We start from the raw sequence: 21,013 nt of genomic DNA, 5'->3' as shown, positions 1-21,013 counted from the left end.
GACCAGGCAGCACATGGCGGAGACCGGTTCTTTTACTGCGGAAGGCAATAAAATGTTTTTCTGCCAAGCTCACCAATGTGGGGGCCATGACCACAGCTGCTATGGCATAGGAGGGAGGGGAGGAGTCAAAAATTATCCGCACTCTAATTTGTGACTGCAGTGCAAGAAAAAAATGGCTGCCCCACTAGTGATTTGCACCAAAGAGCAGCATGCAGTGAATAATTTTTTGTGGTCCGAGGGTGTGTCTTGTACTGATATTTATGGAAGACTTTGTGTACAGTATGGAGAAAGTGTTATGTCACCTAAAATTCAAACAAAACACAGAGGACTACTATCCAACGGTGTTTGTGTTGTTCCATGACAATGCACGTCCGCACACCGCTGTTCATACTGTCAACACTCTCCAGAAACTTTGTTTTGAGGTGTTAAAACGTTCTCCCGATAGTCCGATGGGACAAGATCAGGACTATCACCTGTTTGGTCCCCTGAAAGTAGCCCCAAGAGGACAAAGATTCACGTCTAATGAAGAGGTGAAGACAGCGGTGCATTCATGGCTCGCAGCTCAGCCTAAAACATTTTTTAATGAGGGAACACAAAAGCTTATTGACAGATGGACAAAAGCAATGAAAAGCAGGGAGATTATGTTGAAATATAATTTATCTTTTCTGAAAGTTGATTAAATTAAATTTTACAGCCAGAGTGCAGATAATTTTTGACTCACCTTACTTAACGCCTTTACTCTTTGCCAGTGTTCTGGACTGGTCCCGTTACCGTGTCAATAATTCCGTTAATGGTTTACCTTGCACCATTTAAGCTTGTTTTATTTAGCATAGTTTAAGTGTGTCATATGCGTGTTTCATTCCTTTAAAAGATAAGCTGCATACACACACGATTTTAGTAAATGAACAATTTTAGGAAACGATTTTCGTTAATTTTTTTCAAAGGGACAAATGAACGAAAATAGTTTACTAAAATCGTTCATTTACTAAATGTAATGAACGATTTTTGCATATTCCCTTACTGAAAATCGTTGGTCAATCTGACTGAACTACAAACACGCATGAACGATAATCGTTCATCGTATTCACTCAAAGTGAACGATTTTTTCAACGATATTCTCGATAATCGTTCAAAAACTCGTTGTGTGTGCATGCACCGTTACTATTAAGCCTTTTGCTTTTTTTCCCCCCTTCATATATATTTAAAAAATAAATAAAAATAAGTGGTTTGAACACTTTTCTTAATGAATGTGCCATCTTCTCCTTAACCACTTCGCTGGAATATATATTTATTATCAAATGACAAAAATATTTAAACCTGTTTCAGCAATAATTATTATTATTATTTTATTTTTTTACAAGTATGCAGATTTGCTATTAAAATTATACTGATTAATGCTTAGCTATTTATGTAATTTTAACATTTAAAAAAAAACAAACAAATTTTTGAGATTTGAAAAAAAAAAAAAAAAAAAAAAAAAACTGCTGCGTTAACATATACATGGTGTGTACATACATATATATATTTATTACACATATACACACACACAGTGCCTTGCAAAAGTATTCACACCCCTTTGCATTTCTCATGTTTTGTTGCCTCACAACCTGAAACTAAAATGGATTGTTTGAAAGTGTACATCATTTCATTCACAGAACATGCCTACAACTGTGAAGTTGTATTTTTTTTTTAATATTGGGACTCAAACATCATTTAGGACAACATAACAGAAAAGTTCGGCGTTTTGTTATTCACACCCCTAAAGTCAGTACTTTATCGAGCCATCTTTTGCGTCAATTACAGCTGCAAGTCGCTTTGGATAAGTCTCTATGAGCTTGCCACATCTTGCTCCAGGGATTTTTGCCCATTCCTCAAGGCAAAACTGCTTCGGCTCCTTAATGTTGGATGGTTTCCGCTTGTGAACAGCAATCTTCAAGTCTGACCACAGATTCTCAATTGGATTGAGATCTGGGCTTTGACTAGGCCATTCCAACACATTTAAAAGTTTCCCCTTAAACCACTCGAGTGTTGCTTTAGCAGTATGCTTCAGGTCATTGTCCTACTGGAATGTGAACCTCCGTCCCAGTCTCAAATCACAGGCAGACTGAAACAGGTTTTGCTCATGAATATCCCTGTATTTAGCACCATCCATCTTTCCCTCGACTCAAATCAGTTTCCCAGTCCCTGCTGTTGAAAAACATCCCCATAGCATTATGCTGCCACCACGTTTCACTGTGTGTTCTTGGGGTGATGGGATGTGTTGGGTTTGCACCAGACATAGCGTTTTCCTTGGTGGCCGAAAAGTTCAATTTTAGTCATCTGACCAGAGCACCTTACTCCATACATTTGGGGAGTCGCCCACATGCCTTTTGGCAAACTCAAATCGTGTCTTATTTTTATCACTAAGTAATGGCTTTTTTCTGGCCATTCTTCCATAAAGCCCAGCTCTATGGAGTGTACAGCTTATTGTGGTCACATGCACAAAGACAGCAGGCTCTGCTGTGGAACTCTGCAGCGCCTTCAGGGTTACCTTTAGTCCCTGTGCTGCCTCTCTGATTAATGCCCTCTTTGCCCGGTCTGTGAGTTTTGGTGGTTTGGACACCTTCTCATTCAATGGTTTTTGTTTATTTAAATTTTCAACATAGTAGATTAATACTGAAGACATCAAAACTATGAAAGAACACATATGGAATTATGTCGTAAACAAAAAAAAAAAAAAAGAAAAAAGTGTTTAAAATATAAAACACATTTTGATTTGTTCGATTCCTAAAAAGTAGTCCCTTTTTGCTTGGAAGACAGCTTTGCACACTCTTGGCATACTCTCAATCAACTTCATGAGGTAGTCTCCTGGAATGGTTTTGAAGTAACTGGTGTGCCTTGCCTTAATGTGTTTGAGACCATCAGTTGTGTTGTGCAGAGGTAGGATTAGCACATAGTGGACACCTCTATTTGACTACTGTTGTAATCCATATTATGGCACCAACCGCTCAACTCAGTAAAGAGAAATGACAGTCCATCATTACTTTAAGACATGAAGGTCAGTCGATACAGAAAATTAAGAACTTTGATGGTTTTTGCAACCTGCACTTGAGGATACCTTCAAACGCTATGATGAAACTGGAGCCCATGAGGACCGACCCCATGAAGGGAAGACCAAGAGGTGAGGTGCTACTTAACAGCACCTCAGATTAGAGACCACATAAAGTCTTCAGAGTTCAAGTTGCAGACAAATCTCAATATCAACTGTTCAGAGGAGACTGCATGAATCAGGCCTTCATGGTCGTATTGCTGCGAAGAAGCCACTACTGAGCATGAAAAAGAGGAGAATTGTTTGGGCCAAGAAACACAAGGAATGGACATTAGACCAGTGGAATCCTGTAATTTGGGTCTGATGAGTGCAAATTTGAGATTTTTGGTTCCAACTGCCATGTCTGACACGCAGAGAAGGTGAGCGGATGGTTTCTGCATGTGTGGTTCCCACTGTGAAGCATGGTGGAGGAGGTGTGATGGTGTGGGGGTGCTTTGCTGGTGACACTGTTGGCGATTTATTCAAAATTCAAGGCACACTTAACCAGCATGCATTCTGCAGCACCATGCCATCCCATCTGGTTTGCGCTTACAGGGACAATCACTGTTTTTCAACAAGACAATGACCTCAAACACACCTCCAGGCTATGTAAGGGCTACTTGACCAAGAAGGAAAGTGTGGAGGCCAGGTCATCTGACGCAGCACTCCATCAATCACCCGACCTAAACCCAATTGAGCTGGTTTGGGATGAGTTGGACCGCAGAGAAGGAAAAGCAGCCAACAAGTGCTCAGCACTTATGGGAACTCCTTCAAGACTGTTTGAAAACCATTCCAGGAGACTACCTCATGAAGCTGATTGAGAGAATGCCAAGAGTGTGCAAAGCTGTCATCCAAGCAAAAGGGGGCTACTTTGAGGAATCTAAAATATAAAAACATTTTGATTTGTTTAACACTTGTTTACAAAATAATTTCATGTGTGTTCTTTCATAGTTTTGAGGTCTTCAGTATTAATCTATGTTGGATATAATTTAAGTAAACAAAAACCATTGAATGAGAAGGTGTGTCCAAACTTGACTGGTACTATCTATGCAAAGTTTTCTGTGGGGTTTTCTTTTTAAATCATATATAGCTGCTGCAGTGCTGCCTGGGAGAGGAGGCGGAGACACTGGGGAGAGGGACACCAGCAGGGAGCTCACACACAGTTACACAGTTACAGACTCAGACTGTGGGCGACCCTCACAGGAACGCCAATCACAGACTGGGTAGAGAGCAGCGCAGGCAGCCTTGGCTGCCCTGAGCCCTGCGAGATCGGGCTGTAGAAAGACCGTTCCTGCAGCCGCGCCTCCTACATTGTGGCTGGATCAGAAGGAGGGAGATGGGAAGAATCTGTGATGAAGCAGAGGGGCCGGCACTGCTTCCTGAGCTCGGCAGCTGCTGGTAGATTAGCTTCCAGCAGCTGCCCGTGGGCGTTTGACACGCGGTTGCACGAGATGGGACCATGTCAGGGAAAGCCCAGCTTGGCATGGTTGCATCTCATGCGACCACGCCAGGAGTTAAGGAACGTAAGCTATTTTACCATCTCATGAAATATATTGTAGTTATTTTGTACTCTTCACTTGCATTTCACAAAATATTTAAAATTTGATGTCACAGACTAGCTGTATACATTTCAGTAACAATGGCCTAGTTGACACAAGACAATTTGCTAGCATGTGTGGCCTGGTCCACGTATATTTATTGATGTAATAAAATACAGTTAGTGTTAGATCCAACCACAAACAGCAAAAAGGATAAATGGAGAAACATTTTGCACAGTCTGCAACATACAATCACACTGAGCAGATGCCGAAATCTAAAAGGTAACTACAACCTTTCGGAAAAAAAACCCCTAAAGTTTCTAAAAAGAAGTCTTATAAATTGAACATTATATGAAAAAAAAAAAATAGATGTTGACAGCGGAGAAAGTGCATAAAATCAAATACCAAGCAAACTGGACGTAATATACAGTTCCGCTAGCAATACATGATTTGTTTACGTTACTACAAGTGGGCAGCAGACTATAGATTTCATAGAGTTACACAATTGCCATGGATTCTTACAACTACAAGCAAGGAATTCGCATTCAGTCTTCTCAGAATTTTTTAAAATCTTTTAGTAAATGATTTTGAGCTGACCAGTTTATAACCCTCTTCAAACCCTGTGGAGATTACATTTTAAATCTCTGCCTTTACATTGCATTTAACATGTTTAACAATGGTATACATCAGGCCTTAACATGATCGGAGACAATATAAACTAAAAAAAGGAATACAACACAAAAAAAAATAAGATTTTTAGAAACTAAATCTTAAAAATTTATAATATTGCGTGAAGAACTGCTGGTATTTTTTCGTTTTCTTAAGAAAATATATATTGTGCGACTGACTACAATGCACCGCTGTTAAAGCGTTCTTTGTGCATAACGACATAGGAGATGTAAGTACAACATTTAATCACTGAAACAAGCTAAAGTTCTGTTGGAATAAGAATGAAAATGCAGAGGGAATTTGGACTCAATGATTTGTGTGACAATTTCTTTTAAGCATGAAAAAAAAAATAAAACTCAAGGTGCATATCTAAACTTGCATTGATATATATTTCAATGAAGAATATGTATCTGGATAGACAGTGCTGGAAGAGATTTGTACTTTAAAAAAACAAATTAAAAAAAAAAAAAAAACACACACACACACACACCACATGAAGACAGGAGAGCAGGTGTGGAATCGAAATGGTGCTAACTGAAATTGTGCGGTTTTGTAGACAGGCTGCTAATATCAGGTCTAGAAAATATAAATACACTGCTTTGGGTGGAGAAGGTTCGCAAGTGTCCAGAAGTAGAACAAATTAAGAATCAGTTAGCTTGATCGAGGGCCCTTAATAACTCCTCTCCCTGTAGTAGGTTCCGGTTTCCTTGTATAGGGGCGTTCACTTCGCAGTCATAGCCAGTTAGCTGAGGAAGCCCCGAGCTATCCAATGACTGTCCAAGCAATCGGCTGGCCATATCTAGAAGTAAAAGAACGTACAAACCTTAGAGCCAACTTCGCTTCAATATAATAGATCAAAAGTGGACAGGTTAGATCTAAAATGGCTAAAAAGAAAACTAAAGCCAGCCCTTTATGTACACTTACAGCACAACAATTTCCTTTCCACAGTAATGCTGGGTTCCTTTGAACAGGCGGTATATCTGTAGTGCATCAGCGGGTGTGTACAGAGGGTAGGTCTGTGAATGACGTCGTCCACACAGACATATCGCATCTGCCCTGCAACACAGGCGATACCGATACATCTGGCAGATTTATCGGCATGTCTGGCTGCGTACATGGACGACCCGCCAACTGCCCATACTCTTGCTGCAGGGACCCAGCGGTAACACATCTAACTGGACGGGCAAATTTAAATGCAATTGTGAGGTCAGCGCAGACACATCGACCGAACGATTGGCAAGTGTGTATGCACTTTCCAACCGTAAAAGTACCCATCCGCTAGACCAGGCTTGTCCAACCCGCGGCCCGCATGCGGCCCAGGTCGGCTCGTAATGCGGCCCGCATGCCTCTCAAGTGTCCCAGATTCAGCGGGACATTCACGATATGTCCCGCTGTTCCGGGATTGCTCACTGTAGTCCCGGCGCCCCCAGACCACGCCCCCACGCTCTCCTTCATTCACTGTGCCGCCAGCGTAATCACCAGTGGCGGGCTGGGCCGGGGGGCAGGGTGCCATGTGCCCCCCGGGCCGCAGCGTCATGCGGGCCGGTGCAGTCTGTGTCACTGTGACACAGACTGCACCGCGTGTGTAGCGCTGACCGGACGGAGTCCGGTCAGCGCTACACAGCACAAAACACAGCCGCCGGAGCCGGCAGCTTTGTGTTTGCTGTAATCAGCAGCCGCTGAGAGTCTGTCAGACTCTCAGCGGCTGCCGCTGCTCCCACTGCGGGAGCCATCTTCCGGCTCCCGCAGTGGGTAATGGGAGAGCCGTCGTCATGACGACGTCTCTCCCATAATGCAAAGCGGCCAGAGGAGCCGGTGGAAGCGTCGGGACCAGGAGCGGGAGTTTCAGGTAAGTGTTTTTTTTTATTTTTATTAAGTCTCTCTACTAGGGGGGGGGGATTACTATGGGGGCACTACCAGGGGGGGGATTTCTATGGTGGCACTACCAGGGGGGGATTTCTACTGGGGGCACTACCAGGGGGGTGGATTACTATGGGGGCACTACAAGGGGGGGGGGGGGGGGGGACTACTACTACTGGGGGCACTACAAGGGGGGGGGTACTACTACTACGTTACTGTTATTTTATTTTATGTGCGGCCCAAACCAAGTTTTCATCTTCTAATGTGGCCCAGGGAAGGTGAAAGGTTGGACACCCCAGCACTAGACGATTAAGTTGAGCGATTGAACGATATCATTATCGTTCAATCATTTGCAAAAATGCCTAAAACAATCAGCGATACTCGCTCCCGCTGATCGTTTAGACGTCTATCATCGGGCAAACATGCTGGACAACCTGACGATATCAGGTTCAGCATATTTGCAGATGATTGACGTGCCTACACTGAATGACTGCTCGTTTAGTGTAGGCACATCACAGACTGACAAACGACTGCACGATTACAATGTCTTAATCGTGCAGTAATTTTGAGGTCTGCTAGTGGATGGGCAGCTTTAGACAGGTCGCCGCGTCAACCTGGTGTGTACCCAGCTTAAATCTCCTTGAAGCCCTCAATGATTCCACAGGAACATGCAGTTTGATTGGTTAACATAATTATGCAGTACAATTTCCTCTGTACGCAAGTGGTGAAACATTCTCAGGTAGCACAATATGCATAAGTACCTGTGGACAATAAGAGGATTGTTCTCTGCTCGGCTCCAGTTGGCTTTTCCAGGTCTAAGCCTTTTACACGTTTCCACAAGAGAGAAGAGCTTGGCCCTGGGTCAACATTTGTTTGGAATAAGGCTCCCTGCAATTGAAAGAGAATGACTCATTAAAGCATTAAAAAAATATTAGGCTCAAGATACAATTTTAGAATTAAGTGTCACATACAAATAAATTAAATTTACTTTGAAGAGCAAATAAGAGGCACTCAAGTGAAAGTCATAGAACTTTACTGTTAGGGAGGTGCCAAGAGGACCAGGCCATGCAGTAAGGCTACACGTGCTTCCCAGGCAGGATGCTTTGTGGGAGCAGATAGCACTGCAACATTTTCCAACTGACTTATTTCGCAGGTGGTCGATAAAACCTCAGAGAGTGAATGGGGGTAACAGTGCGTTGCAAGAGGATATCAGAGGTGACCCAAAAGGCTTGCCTCAGGCAGCAATACATTGAGGACTGCCATTGGCTATAGGAGTATAGATGCTATGAGTATTGAGAACTAGGTATAGTGTATTAAGCTGACCATACACTGAATGATATTAGTTACAATCCGGTTGATGCACAACAGTTCTGAATCATTATTGTACAGTGTATGTGCATGAATGGTAATTGGTCAACACTGAAAACTGAATAAAACACATTTGCATTTGCTGTAATACACATCATGCCCAGAAATCATTCCTTGTATAAAGGCATTATTAAAGTGTTAAGAGTCAGCCCATCGTACCCACTGGTCAGATCATGTGCTTACTCATTCAGTGTATGGCCAGCATTACACAGATTTTAATTATTAAATAGCATGATATAGAAAGGTACACTCAACAACCGGAAATGCGGAGTTTACAAGTTTACACTGTAAACAGTAACACTGCCGTGTTAATAGGTTGTATTTTACAACCAGGGGCGTATCTTCCTATTGGCCAGGATGGCACTCGCCAGGGACGCCGACCGAGGGGGGGGGCGCCATTGCCGCCCGGTGGTGCCAACCGCAGCCAGTTCTATCCCTTTGTGGGCACACCGATTCCCTGCTGCCCGTCCCAGTGATTTCCCAGCTACCCGGCGCTTAGTATACACATAGACACTGAGTCTGTCACAATCACTACAGAGTGACAGACTCAGTCTGGATCTGGCAGCTCTGGGCGGCCGCGTGACCCCTTAGTGATGTGTGACATCACACACCATGCGTGCTTTGATAGAGAGGACACACGCCTAATGGCAGCATCTAGATGTCCTTCATAGCAGAGGTCAGGGAGCGGTCAAGGCACATGCTGCTCTGCTGACTCTGGCGGCCGGGACCTGCGGGGGTGAGGACAAACAGGCAGACAGGAGAAGTATACAGCAGAGGACTCGGGCCGGGGAAGTTGGGATCTGTCTGTGATGGGGTGATGGGGGCTGGGTGAGGGCGGTGATGGGGGCTGAGGAAAGTGATGAGGGCTGAGGAAAGTGATGAGGGCTAAGGTGATGGGGGCTGGCTGAGGAAGGTGATGTGGCTGTGAACTGAGGTAGGTGATGGGGCTGGTACGAGGAACGTGATGGATGCCGAGGAAGGTCATCGGGGCTGGCTGAGGAAAGTGATGGGGGCTGAGGTAGGTGAAGAGGCTAGCTGAGGAAGGTGATAGGGGCTGGCTGAGGAAGGTGATGTGGCTGTGGGCTGACTGAGGTAGGTGATGTGGTCTGAGGAAGGTGATGTGGGTGATGAGAGGCTGATGAGGGGCTGAGGACGGTGATGAGGGGCTGACGGAGGGAGTGGGACCAAGTTCCAACCCACTGGCCTGGTCTTGACTTTCTGGAGGGAGACATTCACTGGTCTGGACTTTCTGAAGCGACTGGAGGCTGGTCTCCTGCAATTAGCTCTGCAGCTATCTGTGACAGCCCAGCAGGTGAGGTCACTTAGTCTTCCGTAGGGGGGCTGGGTGGAATTAATGTTTGTTTTTATCCATTTTCTGGCAATGAATCAGTGTGTGATATTTTATATCCTGTGGGAGCAATCATTGAATCATTGGAGGGGGGCGCCAGTCCCTTAGTTTGCCAGGGGCACTCGGACCCCTAGATACACCCCTGTTTACAACCTTAGGAGTCCACTATTATAATGACAGTGTATAGCAAGCATTCAACTGCTAGAGCACTTTACGGGAAACTTCAGCAGAAATTGCACTTGCAGGCTAGAAGCAGGATTTACCCGGCAGCCTTGGCTGTACTATTCTACTATATACTTGAGCCGCAAAATGACAATATTCATTAGCAGCATAGCATGGACAATGGCTTCACAAAAAATAAAGAAGGCCGCACTGCTGTGTCTTGAAACAATACAGTCCACAATGTATAATCTATTTTAGATGTATTCATATAAGTAAAACATTATAAGTAAGGTATTTCTTGTGAGCACTGTGGCTGGAACAGATACAATTGGTACAATTTATTTTTGTTCTATATGAAGTTTTATTATTCACTGCTGTGATAATGTGTGCATATGGTATGTTTTTATATTTTACATATATGAATAAATCTGAAATAGATTATACGTTGCGGACTGTATTGTCTCAAGACACAGCAGTGCGGCCTTATTGTTTGTATTGCAGCGCGGTGGGCAATTTGCCTCTTAATTTGACGCTGCACAAAAGTCCAGGAATGATGATGTTCGTCCATGTAAGATGACGTTTAGCCTCTTTCTGAGTTCCGTTTTTTTGGAGGGAAAAATCCGAACTCAACGTGCAAACTCGAACCTATCCGAGCCTGCACATCCCTAATATATATTATATATACACACACACACACACACACACACACACAGGTTGAGTCTCCCATATCCAAATATTCCGGAATATTTTCAGCATGACTGAAATAATGAAACCTTTGATTTTTGATGGTTTAATGTACATAAACTTTGTCTAAGGCACAAATTATTAAAAAGATTGTATAAAATAACCTTCAGGCTGTGTGTATAAGGTGTATATGAAAAATAAATGAATTTCATGTATGTACACAAACTTTTTTTTGATGCACAAAATTATAAAAAATATTGTCTAAAATGACCTGCAGGCTGTGTGTATAAGGTGTATATAACAACACATAAATGCATTCTGTGTGTATATTTGGGTCCCATTTCCAAGACATTTCATTATAATATGCAATTATTCCAAAATACGGAATATTCCGATATCCAAAATACCCCTGGTCCCAAGCATTTTGGATATGGGAGACTCAACCTGTATATATGTTGAATACATTTACGCAATGAGAGGCCTTGTTACCTTATTTATTGAACCACTCTTGTATTATATGTGGAAGTTCACATATTCCAATAGATATAGGCACACAGCGGAGATTATATAAAGACTGCTGCAGATGCTATTGCCCAGTGTCATATAACCGAAGTGTAGTTTATACACATTATAAAAACCGGCACGTTTCAACAACCATTTGGTTACATCAAGGAACCAAATGGTTGTTGAAACATGTGCCGGTTTTTATAATGTGTATAAACTACACTTCTGTCATATGACACTGGGCAATGTCTATTTAGATCATGGTATTTCCTATATAAAAAGGAGCTTTGTGCAGCACTAGAACTTTGAGCAGTATATCCATTTGTAATATTTGCATTTTTTATTTATATATTTATATTGTACCAATATGCAACCAATTTGTAATTTTAGTGTTTATTATGTGTTAAGGATTTTTAGACATTAAAAAATATTTTTCTTCCCACTGTGCCCCCCCCCTGTCCCCGGCCTCATTGCTCCTATGTGCCCCGATATGCCAGCTATCAAAGTCTGACAATAAACCGATTATGCATATCTCTTGTGCAGCTAAACTCCAGATTGCAAAGGCCTGGAAACACCCTTCCCCTCAGACTCAGCAGGAGCTCCTCAATCGTGTTTGGTTTGTGTCCAAAATGGAATACATTTCTAGCCTTCAAAACAATACAGTGGACAAGTTTCACAATATTTGGTCTCTATGGTATAGGATCCACAATGCGACCTGTCCTGGCCTCGCCTAATCACTAATTGTCAACCCTGTTATTAGTCCATCATTTTTCTTCTCTCTTTTCTCTCTTCCCAGCTCACGCCCCTCCCCTTGTCCCCAAATCCATTCCCCCTCCAACCCTTCTGAGTTTATTTTATTTCTCTTTTCTTCTCTCTCCTTTCAACTTACTCTAATCCATTACACTGTGATTTATCACCGTGTATGATGTCTATTATAGATTGTAAGCTTGCGAGCAGGGCCTTCCTACCTATATATCTGTCTGTTATTACCCAGTTTTGTTCTATTAATGTTCCAATTGTAAAGCACAACGGAATATACTGCGCTATATAAGAAACTGTTAATAAAATAAATACTATATATATATATATATATATATATATATATATATATATACATACACACACACATACACACTATGCCCACTGTGACTACTAATTTTGTTTGTTATTATTTCTCCGATAGTACTTGTAATTCGATTATTGATTTTATTTAAATAAGTCTATATGACTTAACAGTTTGAGGCAACTCTTACGATATCCAGAGTTTTTGGCTCCCCTATCTCCACAGCCAATATCCTGATATATTTTGGTACCATTGGCGGCTTTATCTGCAGGATGTGAGCTCTTTGCACCTCACCCAATTTTATATGCTCTGTTTATTGCTATCTTGTATATGGGATTTTGTTTGTTTTTTTTCTCTTTGTCTTTTTTATTCCCCCCCTCCCCTGTCCCCAACTTCCCTCCTCATGATAGATTACTGTGGTTTACTCTATAAAATGTAACAGTTAAAATATAACAATACTAAAAGTGGTTTGAAAAACTTTCTATTTACTGTAATGGTGCATACACACGATCAGATTTTTCCTTCAGATATGAACGATAACGATTTAAAAATCGTTCAGTCGTTCATATCTGAAGGAAAATCGTTCATATCTGACATGCCTGAACGATGGACGATCAACGATGCGCGTTCCCGATGGTCAGATAACGATTTCTGACATCTGATGGGTTTGCAGTCAGACTTGGACGATTCCATTCATTTTAATGCAGTCAAAAATCGTTCAATCGTTCAAATCGTTCAAAACTTTGTTAAAATCGTTCAATCGTTCAATCGTTCATCTGACAAGTCTGACAAATCTGACCGTGTGTACGCTCCATTACTTTGTAATCTAATGGAGCGTACACACGGTCAGATTTGTCAGACTTGTCAGATTTGTCAGATGAACGATTGAACGATTAAACGATCTGAACGATTTGAACGATTTTAACAAAGTTTTGAACGATTTGAACGATTGAACGATTTTTGACTGCATTAAAATGAATGGAATCGTCCAAGTCTGACTGCAAACCCATCAGATGTCAGAAATCGTTATCTGACCATCGGGAACGCGCATTGTTGATCGTCCATCGTTCAGGCATGTCAGATATGAACGATTTTCCTTCAGATATGAACGACTGAACGATTTTTAAATCGTTATCGTTCATATCTGAAGGAAAAATCTGATCGTGTGTATGCACCATAACACTTCACTGATTTTTTGTTGATTCATGCTGTGTGTACTTGTTTTTGCTTTGTATTTTTGTCTCCCATTTTTCTAGATAAAAAAATAAATAAATAAATTTTTTCTCGCATGAATACTTGACTTTACTTTTGGTTAACACTTGAGCTGCATACACACACACACAAACGATTAAGTTAATGAACGATTTTAGTAAACGATTTTTTCCCTTGAAAAAATTAACTAAAATCATTTACTAAAGTTGTTCATTTACTAAATGTAATGAACGATTCTTGCATATTAACTTACTGAAAATCGTTCAGTTGACAAGTCTGCAAGTCTGACTGAACTACAAATTACAAACTACAAACGACAAACGTGAACGCGCATGAACGATAATCGTTCATCGTTTGACTCAGAAAGTGAACGATTTTTTCAAACGATTATCGTTAAACGATATCGTTTAACGGTAATAGTTCAAAAAATCGTTGTGTGTGTATGCACCTTTACGCTGTCTTCTATACACCCATTAGCGTCTTTTGGGAAACCTAGCACAATTCCCTTTTCATTAGACAGCTGCAGTGCCGGACCATTTAAATAACTCCTAATTAAGCGCCAGGTCCTGACTCCTTTCTGACTGAATATTGAGAATACAGCATATTAATTTGGTAGGCTCTAGGGCAGTGGTTCTCAAACTCGGTCCTCAGGACCCCACACAGTTCATGTTTTGCAGGTCACCAGGGTGGTACACAGGTGTATTCATTACTCACTGACACATTTTAAAAGATCCACAGGTGGCGCTAATATCTCACTTGTGATTCTGTGAGGAGACATGGAAAACATGCACTGTTTGGGGTCCGGAGGACAGAGTTTGAGAACCTGTGCTCTAGGGACACCACTGGTGCAATGAGGTCTCTAGTTGCTACTGGATCTACATGCTTACCATCAGTCCCGCCCACTAAATGGCAAACACCATTGTGGGCCAATTGGTGCGGTAACCATTTACTAAAACATAAGACGTTATACTTACGATTCCCACTGCCTGAAACAGAGGGCCATCACTTTCGATTTTACGTTTTCTCTGGACATTATGTAATGCAATCATTTTCGGATTTAATTCCTCATCCAGAACTGCAGGTCTGTAAAACAGAAAACCCACATTTGTCAATGGGCACTAAAGTGACTTAATGCAGTTACCAAAATGTTACCGGTTTGTTTGCACTACCTGACGCATCTGCCACTATCAATACTTACATGGAAATTAGGTCCTACACAAGAGTCAGTTTTGCACAAGCAGCAAAATTTGCTCAGCATTTTGCCATAGGTTTAAAGGAGCTATTAAAGCTATTCCTCATTCTGCTGTTTATATTTGCAGAGACTTGATCAGGATTTTATAATGCAAAATAAGTCAGTCATACTACAAGTACAGACTGGCACACTGGTATAAGCAGGGCTGTACTGAAACAGTCAAGCAGCCCTGAAATGCAAAGCCCACCACCCACATATGTAACTAGCTGTTGGAACTACCACCAACTCTGTACAGTACCATGGACAGACACTGGTTGCTGTACCTTTTACCAATACTAAACACAGGACTTGGAGGCCCCATTGTAATAATAGTCCAGTGCCCATATACAACGGGCTGCTGTTAGATTCTAAGGCAGCGGTTTTCAACCGATGTGCCGCGGCACACTAGTGTGCCGTGGCCGGTTGTGAAGTGTGCCGCGGGGCTGTCAGAGCCACCGGGCACATTTTACTGTACTTCAGCATCCCGGGCCGCTGAGCTCCTCTGGGAGACTCAGGCGCGACCGGGTAGTGACCTGCAAAGATGCGGCGGCGTGACATCACAGGTCACGCACGCCGCGTTGTCCACTGCCCCCCAGCCCGCTCTGCCAGCCAACGCCCTGCGCCAATCAGCCAGCCCGCGCTCTGTCCAGGAAGGCTCTGCAGTCTGCCTGGAAGCCCGCCCGCATGCGATCCTGCTGCAGTGTGAGTGACAAGGGGGGGGGGGGGGGGAAGAAATGTTGGTTTCATGGGGACCAGCCATAGTTTATTTTTCCTGGGAACCAGTCATGTCATTTTTTTTAGTGAGAACCAGCCATATGTTATCCAGCCATATATTTGCCTATTTAGTTGGGAACAATGTGTTTTGTTTTGTTTTTTGTTTCTGTGGGGCCAGCCATAGGTTTCTTTTTCTGGGGGGAGCAATTCTGTGGGGCGCAATGTGGTATGGTTGTTTTTTTTGTGGGGAGCAATGTGGGGTTTTTTTTCTGTTAGGCCAGCCAACGGGATTGTTTTATTCTTGTGGGGGCCAATGTAGTGTGGTTTTTATTCTTGTGGGGGCCAATGTAGTGTGTTTTGTTCCTGTAGGAACTAATGTAGTGTGTTTTTTCATAGTCCGCGCACACCGCATCGCCGGATAGTGTGCCTTGGCAATTTTAAAATCTTGTGTAGTGTGCCGCGAGTTAAAAAAGGTTGAAAATCACTATTCTAAGGGGTATATTTATTAAAGCGCAGAGTTTTAGTGGAGATGTTGTCCATAGCAACCAGATTCTTCTTAACATTTATCTAGCACCTTCTAGAGTTAGAATCTGATTGGTTGCTATGGGCAACATCTACACTTCCAAAAACCCGCACTTTAGTAAATATACCCCTAAGACACCACAAAGACTCAGCAGTCAGTCATTCAGAAGCTGAAAAAAAAAAAAAAAATTGCAGTCATACTAATTGCAGATTTCCAAATGGCTGAAATCGCTACGTGATGTGAAACAGCATTTTGCTGGCTTTAGTAAAAAGGTATTTAAATGGTATATAAATGAATGCATTAAAGGAGACAAATTTAATCGGGTGAGTTTACAAAATGAGTTTAGCAGTAAACTTTCACACTTTTTATACTCGCCCAATGTAAGAGTCCGAGAACATGCAAACTTGAATGTTTTTATACTCCAGAAAAAAAAAAAAAAAAAAAAAAACTCAGATGTTTTCCCAGTTTGAAGATAAAAAACCTCGACCAATGTGAGTTAACTGCTAAACGCTCACATTTTTTAAACTCTCACTCTAATACATTTAGCCCAAGGTCTTCAGTTAGGTTAGGTCATATATCACAAAATTGTCAGGTGACAATTTTTCATTGTTATGTTGATTAAAGAAACTGGTGTTATTCATCTTAATGAATTACCTTTTATTTAATGAAGCAGATATATTTGGAGTTCCCGGACGGGATCGGTCCTTTTCTACTGTTTTATCCAGTCTTACAGGAGAACTTGTGCGACTACGGCTTCCATTATACGGGGAGGCAGGGGCACTCTGGAGATCTTTAACCCCTCGTGCGGGTGACTGGACAATGATGGTTTTTGGGTCGTTCATTGCTTCGGTTGTAATTGGTTTCAAGTCAGCGGTGGTAGGTGCAATGGACGGCTGAAACAGATTGGTCATACTTCCTAGGGGCTGCACAGATTCACTCTCTAAGGCAGAAAGCTGGTCAAAGCTTCTCAGCTGGAAGTCATCATCCATTGGGATGTATGGTGCCAACATTTCCAAATCTAAATCCGTTTCCTGTAATAAAAAGAAAGATTCTTCATCACACTGCCTGGACCAAGGTGATTGTGTAACCACCATTATAGGTTTAGTTAAACCAGAATACCAATGAAATATGCAAGTATGAATGTACGACAACGCTCCAGGCACACTGTCAGTAATGCATATATATGCACCTGTGCAGAGAATGGAGTCTTTGCTTCTGTGTCTATAGCAAAAAGTTTCTCTACCAAGTCCATCTTGAACTCTCCGGAAAATTCACCGTCAACATCAAAGCAATACTCGGCGGGAGTACCGGGCTGCAGAAATAAAGAAACAAGGGTGGCCGCTTAATAAAAACCAATGGCACATTTAATTGTTCAGTAGATTTATAAATTTGAGAAGGTTTCATAAGGTCCCATTTATAACAGAAAAAATTAACCAAAGTACATAAAAACCATCTGCAACGGTGGATGTAGTATATACGAGGGCTGATCGAAAAGTAATGAGACTGCCTCTATTTTTCTGTCCCATAGGCAGAAGTGGCAACGATATGCTGGTTATTGTGAAGCTCATACATCGATGTGTCTGAACCTGCGGTTCGACTACTGCAGTCTTGTTTGGTCACAGTGAGTGGAAGATCTTCGTACGTTTCGTCATGGCGGATGAGGAAGACGTGTCTGAGATTACGTCAGATGTGTGATTGAATTTTGTGTTAAACTTGGAAAAAATCGGAAATTAAACTCATGAAATGTTACGGCAAGCATGCGGTGTAGAAACAATTAGCCGTGCTGCGGTATTTCGGTGGTGGAAGCATTTCAAAAAAAGTAATACGCGAGTGACTGACTATACGCGTTCTGGGAGACCTTCCATCGTGGTTACAGATGACAACATTGCCAGAGCTGCGGAGATGTTGCAAAATGACAGAAGGCTAACTTTAAACAAGCTTTCGGCTTCACTTGGCATCTCATTCCAACAGGCTCAGCTTATTGTGACAAAGGAACAGAAAATGCATCATGTGTGTGCCAGGTGGGTACCCAGAAATCTCACAGAAGAGCAGATATGACAACGAGTTGAATCATGAAAGAACACCATTGGAATGTTGGAGAGGATACCCGATTTCCTAACATCGATTGTGTCATGTGACGAATCATGGATTAGTCATTATGATCTGGAATCCAAACAACAGTCCAGTGTATGGAAACTCACATATTCACCTCTGCCCAAAAGATTTTCTGCGATTCCTTCGGCGTGTAAAGTCATGCTTCTGCTGTTCTTTGATGCGCACAGTATGATCCTACAGCACTGGGTTCCCCATGGACAGACAATCAATGGCGACTACTATGCAAACGTCCTAAAAACCCATTTGCGTGGAGCCATGAGGAATTAAACACATTTGCTGAAGAAACAGTGGTTTTAGCACCAAGACAATGCCTGACAACATGTTACTGCTGTTGCATTGGCCGCACTGACTGAAATTAATGGCATGGCACTGGCACACCCTCCATATAGCCCGGACTTAGCGCCCTGTGATTTCTGGGCATTGCCAACCCTGAAAAAACAACAGTGGGGAAAGAAGTTCTCAGATGAAGTGAAAAATGCCACAGCTGTAACATTAAAAGTGATGTCACAAAACACTGCATATCTTTGAATCGTCGTTGAAACGCTGCAAATATTTATTGAATGTGAAGGACGCTACTTTGAAAAAGAAAAACGCTCAGATCCTGTGGAGTCATTGGATTCTGAATATAAAAATAAATATAAATCAAAATCAGTCTCATTACTTTTCATTCAGTCCTCGTACAAATGACTTATTTTAAAAGAATACCAATAAAGAATATGGAGTTTTAAATGACCCTTCATAATTTAGAGAACGCCCAAACAATGTACACTGAAGTCCCAAAAATCATGGGATAGCTGCCTAGTAGTAGGACATCGTCCGCTCTAGCCCGGCGAAGTGCAGCAACTCGATGTGGCATCTATTTCACAAGTGAACGGAACACCTCTGAAGAGATGTTGACTAGTGTTGTCCAGATAGCTTCCCACAGCTCCCTGATATTTGTAGGGGCAGGAGCTTGGGTGCGAATGGACCTCTCCACTACGTCCCATAAACGCTTGATTGGGTTCACGAACCTGGTTGCCACACCATTTATCGGAACTGTCCAGAATGCTCTTTGAACCAATTCTGGACAACTTGGGACCAATGACACTTATGCATTATCCTGTTGGAATATTCCATTGTAGTTGGGTTACATTAATCCCAGGAAGTGCTGCAATTGGTCATCAAGAAATGCAACATAGTTACTGGTCAATGACGTGTTCAGGCAGACCAGTGGACCCAACCCATGCCACATGAGCACACCTCACACAATTATGGAACCACCACCAGCCTACGCGGTGCCTTGTTGACACATAGGTGCATGGCCTCATGTGGTCTGCGTCACACCCGAACCCTACCATTAGCCCAAAACTACTGGAACAGTGCCTCATCGGACCACGCCACATGTCAGTCGTCCAGGGTCCAATAAGAGACGTCACAAGCCCAGGTATTGCGCGGTGTCTGGTGTTTTAGTGTTAACAGAGGCAGTCTGGTGGGCCTTCTGCTCCCATATCCCATGGAAGCTAAAGAACGTTGCACTGACCTGCTGGATATACATCTGCTACATCCTGCATTGAATGTGGATGTGATTGGTGCCGGTCACGATTAAGCACCCGTGGATGGCCACTGTGCTGTCCACGGTATGTGGTAACGCCTTCCATGAGGTATTTCAGGTACATGCATGACACCGTAGATCGAGGAATGTTGAATGTCCGCACAACTTCAGAAATGGAATGTCCCATCCGTCAGGCACCCACTATCATGCCCTGTTCAAACTTCAATAATTCACGTCGCCTTGCCATGAGCAGCTTAGTTGGTTTTCCAACTGACTCACGAGATGTCAAGATTACAACTGATGCCGGTCTGGCAATTTCCAAGACGTCACAGTACGTTGACGCCAACCACCACTACCTTTAAATACTGCTATCACATGACTTCTGCAACCTCAGCGTAAATGCTTTTCTCTTGTTTATGTTCTATTGATTAAACCACAAGTGAAGCAACAGGGAAAACAAAAAGACCAAAACACGCTACATTACAACAATTTCGTTCACAATTGAAAATGCAATGAGATTGTCTGGCATAACTACTAATGGATCATTTTATTTGGCTGACAAAACTAGCCATGTGACCGGTCATTCATTAATCTGATAGTCAAGTATGTTGGCACCATTACTGCTATTGACTGCGAAATCTCAATGCTCTACAAATTCAGTGGACATTAATTATGCTGTGGCTTCTGTTAAAAGCCCCAATATAGCCCTGTCCTTACCTCTGTAGAGTTCTGGCTGCTGCTGCCTGATGGGCTGGAGGACCTGGAGAGCTGGGGAATGGTGAATGCCAACCGCAGCTGTTCTGGTCTAGACTCCATCTTAACTGCCACCTCCCTATTGAGGGCAGGGTCGGCATCAGTGCGCAGAGGCTTCGGCTTCTCTGACGCTGGAACAGGTGACACCAGCATGCTTTCTACAGGCTTACTGGTCGGGTGGAGCATTACATCATTATACAATGGGACATTGTCAAACTGCTGCTCAGAATCTAAAGGAGAAAAGGAGGTGTTCAAAGAAATTACTATCAGCATCTTAAAAAATAACAAAACCCAAAAAGCAGGAATTAAGGGCCGGATTTAACTTGGTAATCGCAGTTGCTAATACGTACATAAATCGGCAGGTTGTTGCATACTGCGCATGCATCGCAGTGTGCAAACCAGCCACTGCGATCACAGTGACTACGCAGTGGGGGAGGTCTGCAAAACGAAGGTGTGCCAGTGCGTTTGAACGCCATTGCATGGGCATGCGTAAATTATCCACTGCGATGCCCTATGTAGCCTGAGGCCTGATAGCGTGCGATGAGGTAAGCAATTTCTGAGTAAGGTCAGAGCTTGTGCAAGTGTGCCTGCGGCTGCGATGGTGCTCGATTGAACCAATGTTTTTGCAGTCTTGCTAAACGGATGTGTTGGGCAAAGTGGGCGTCTTTATG

The 21,013-nt window shown here is 42.7% G+C and overlaps 1 protein-coding gene across 1 annotated transcript in view; it reads right to left on the bottom strand.

Annotated features, from left to right (window-relative positions):
- Positions 1 to 4,743: 4,743 nt before the first annotated feature.
- HIF1A (hypoxia inducible factor 1 subunit alpha) overlaps positions 4,744 to 21,013 on the bottom strand; it is a 51,101-nt gene continuing 34,831 nt past the window's right edge. The window contains exons 10-15 of the mRNA XM_088473737.1: positions 20,307 to 20,572; positions 17,133 to 17,255; positions 16,598 to 16,974; positions 14,450 to 14,558; positions 7,896 to 8,022; positions 4,744 to 6,073 (exon numbers count right to left, since the gene is read on the bottom strand). Of these exons, the coding sequence (XP_088329863.1) occupies positions 5,922 to 6,073; positions 7,896 to 8,022; positions 14,450 to 14,558; positions 16,598 to 16,974; positions 17,133 to 17,255; positions 20,307 to 20,572 (1,154 nt within the window). The 3' untranslated portion in view covers positions 4,744 to 5,921. The remainder of the gene's footprint in view (positions 6,074 to 7,895; positions 8,023 to 14,449; positions 14,559 to 16,597; positions 16,975 to 17,132; positions 17,256 to 20,306; positions 20,573 to 21,013) is intronic.

Source organism: Taudactylus pleione, unplaced genomic scaffold, assembly GCF_031769625.1.
Source record: "Taudactylus pleione unplaced genomic scaffold, aTauple2 ptg000139l, whole genome shotgun sequence".
NCBI classification, from domain to species: Eukaryota; Metazoa; Chordata; class Amphibia; order Anura; family Myobatrachidae; genus Taudactylus; species Taudactylus pleione.
The sequence above is the reverse complement of the archived record's forward strand: the minus strand, read 5'-3'. Positions and strand labels throughout refer to the sequence as shown.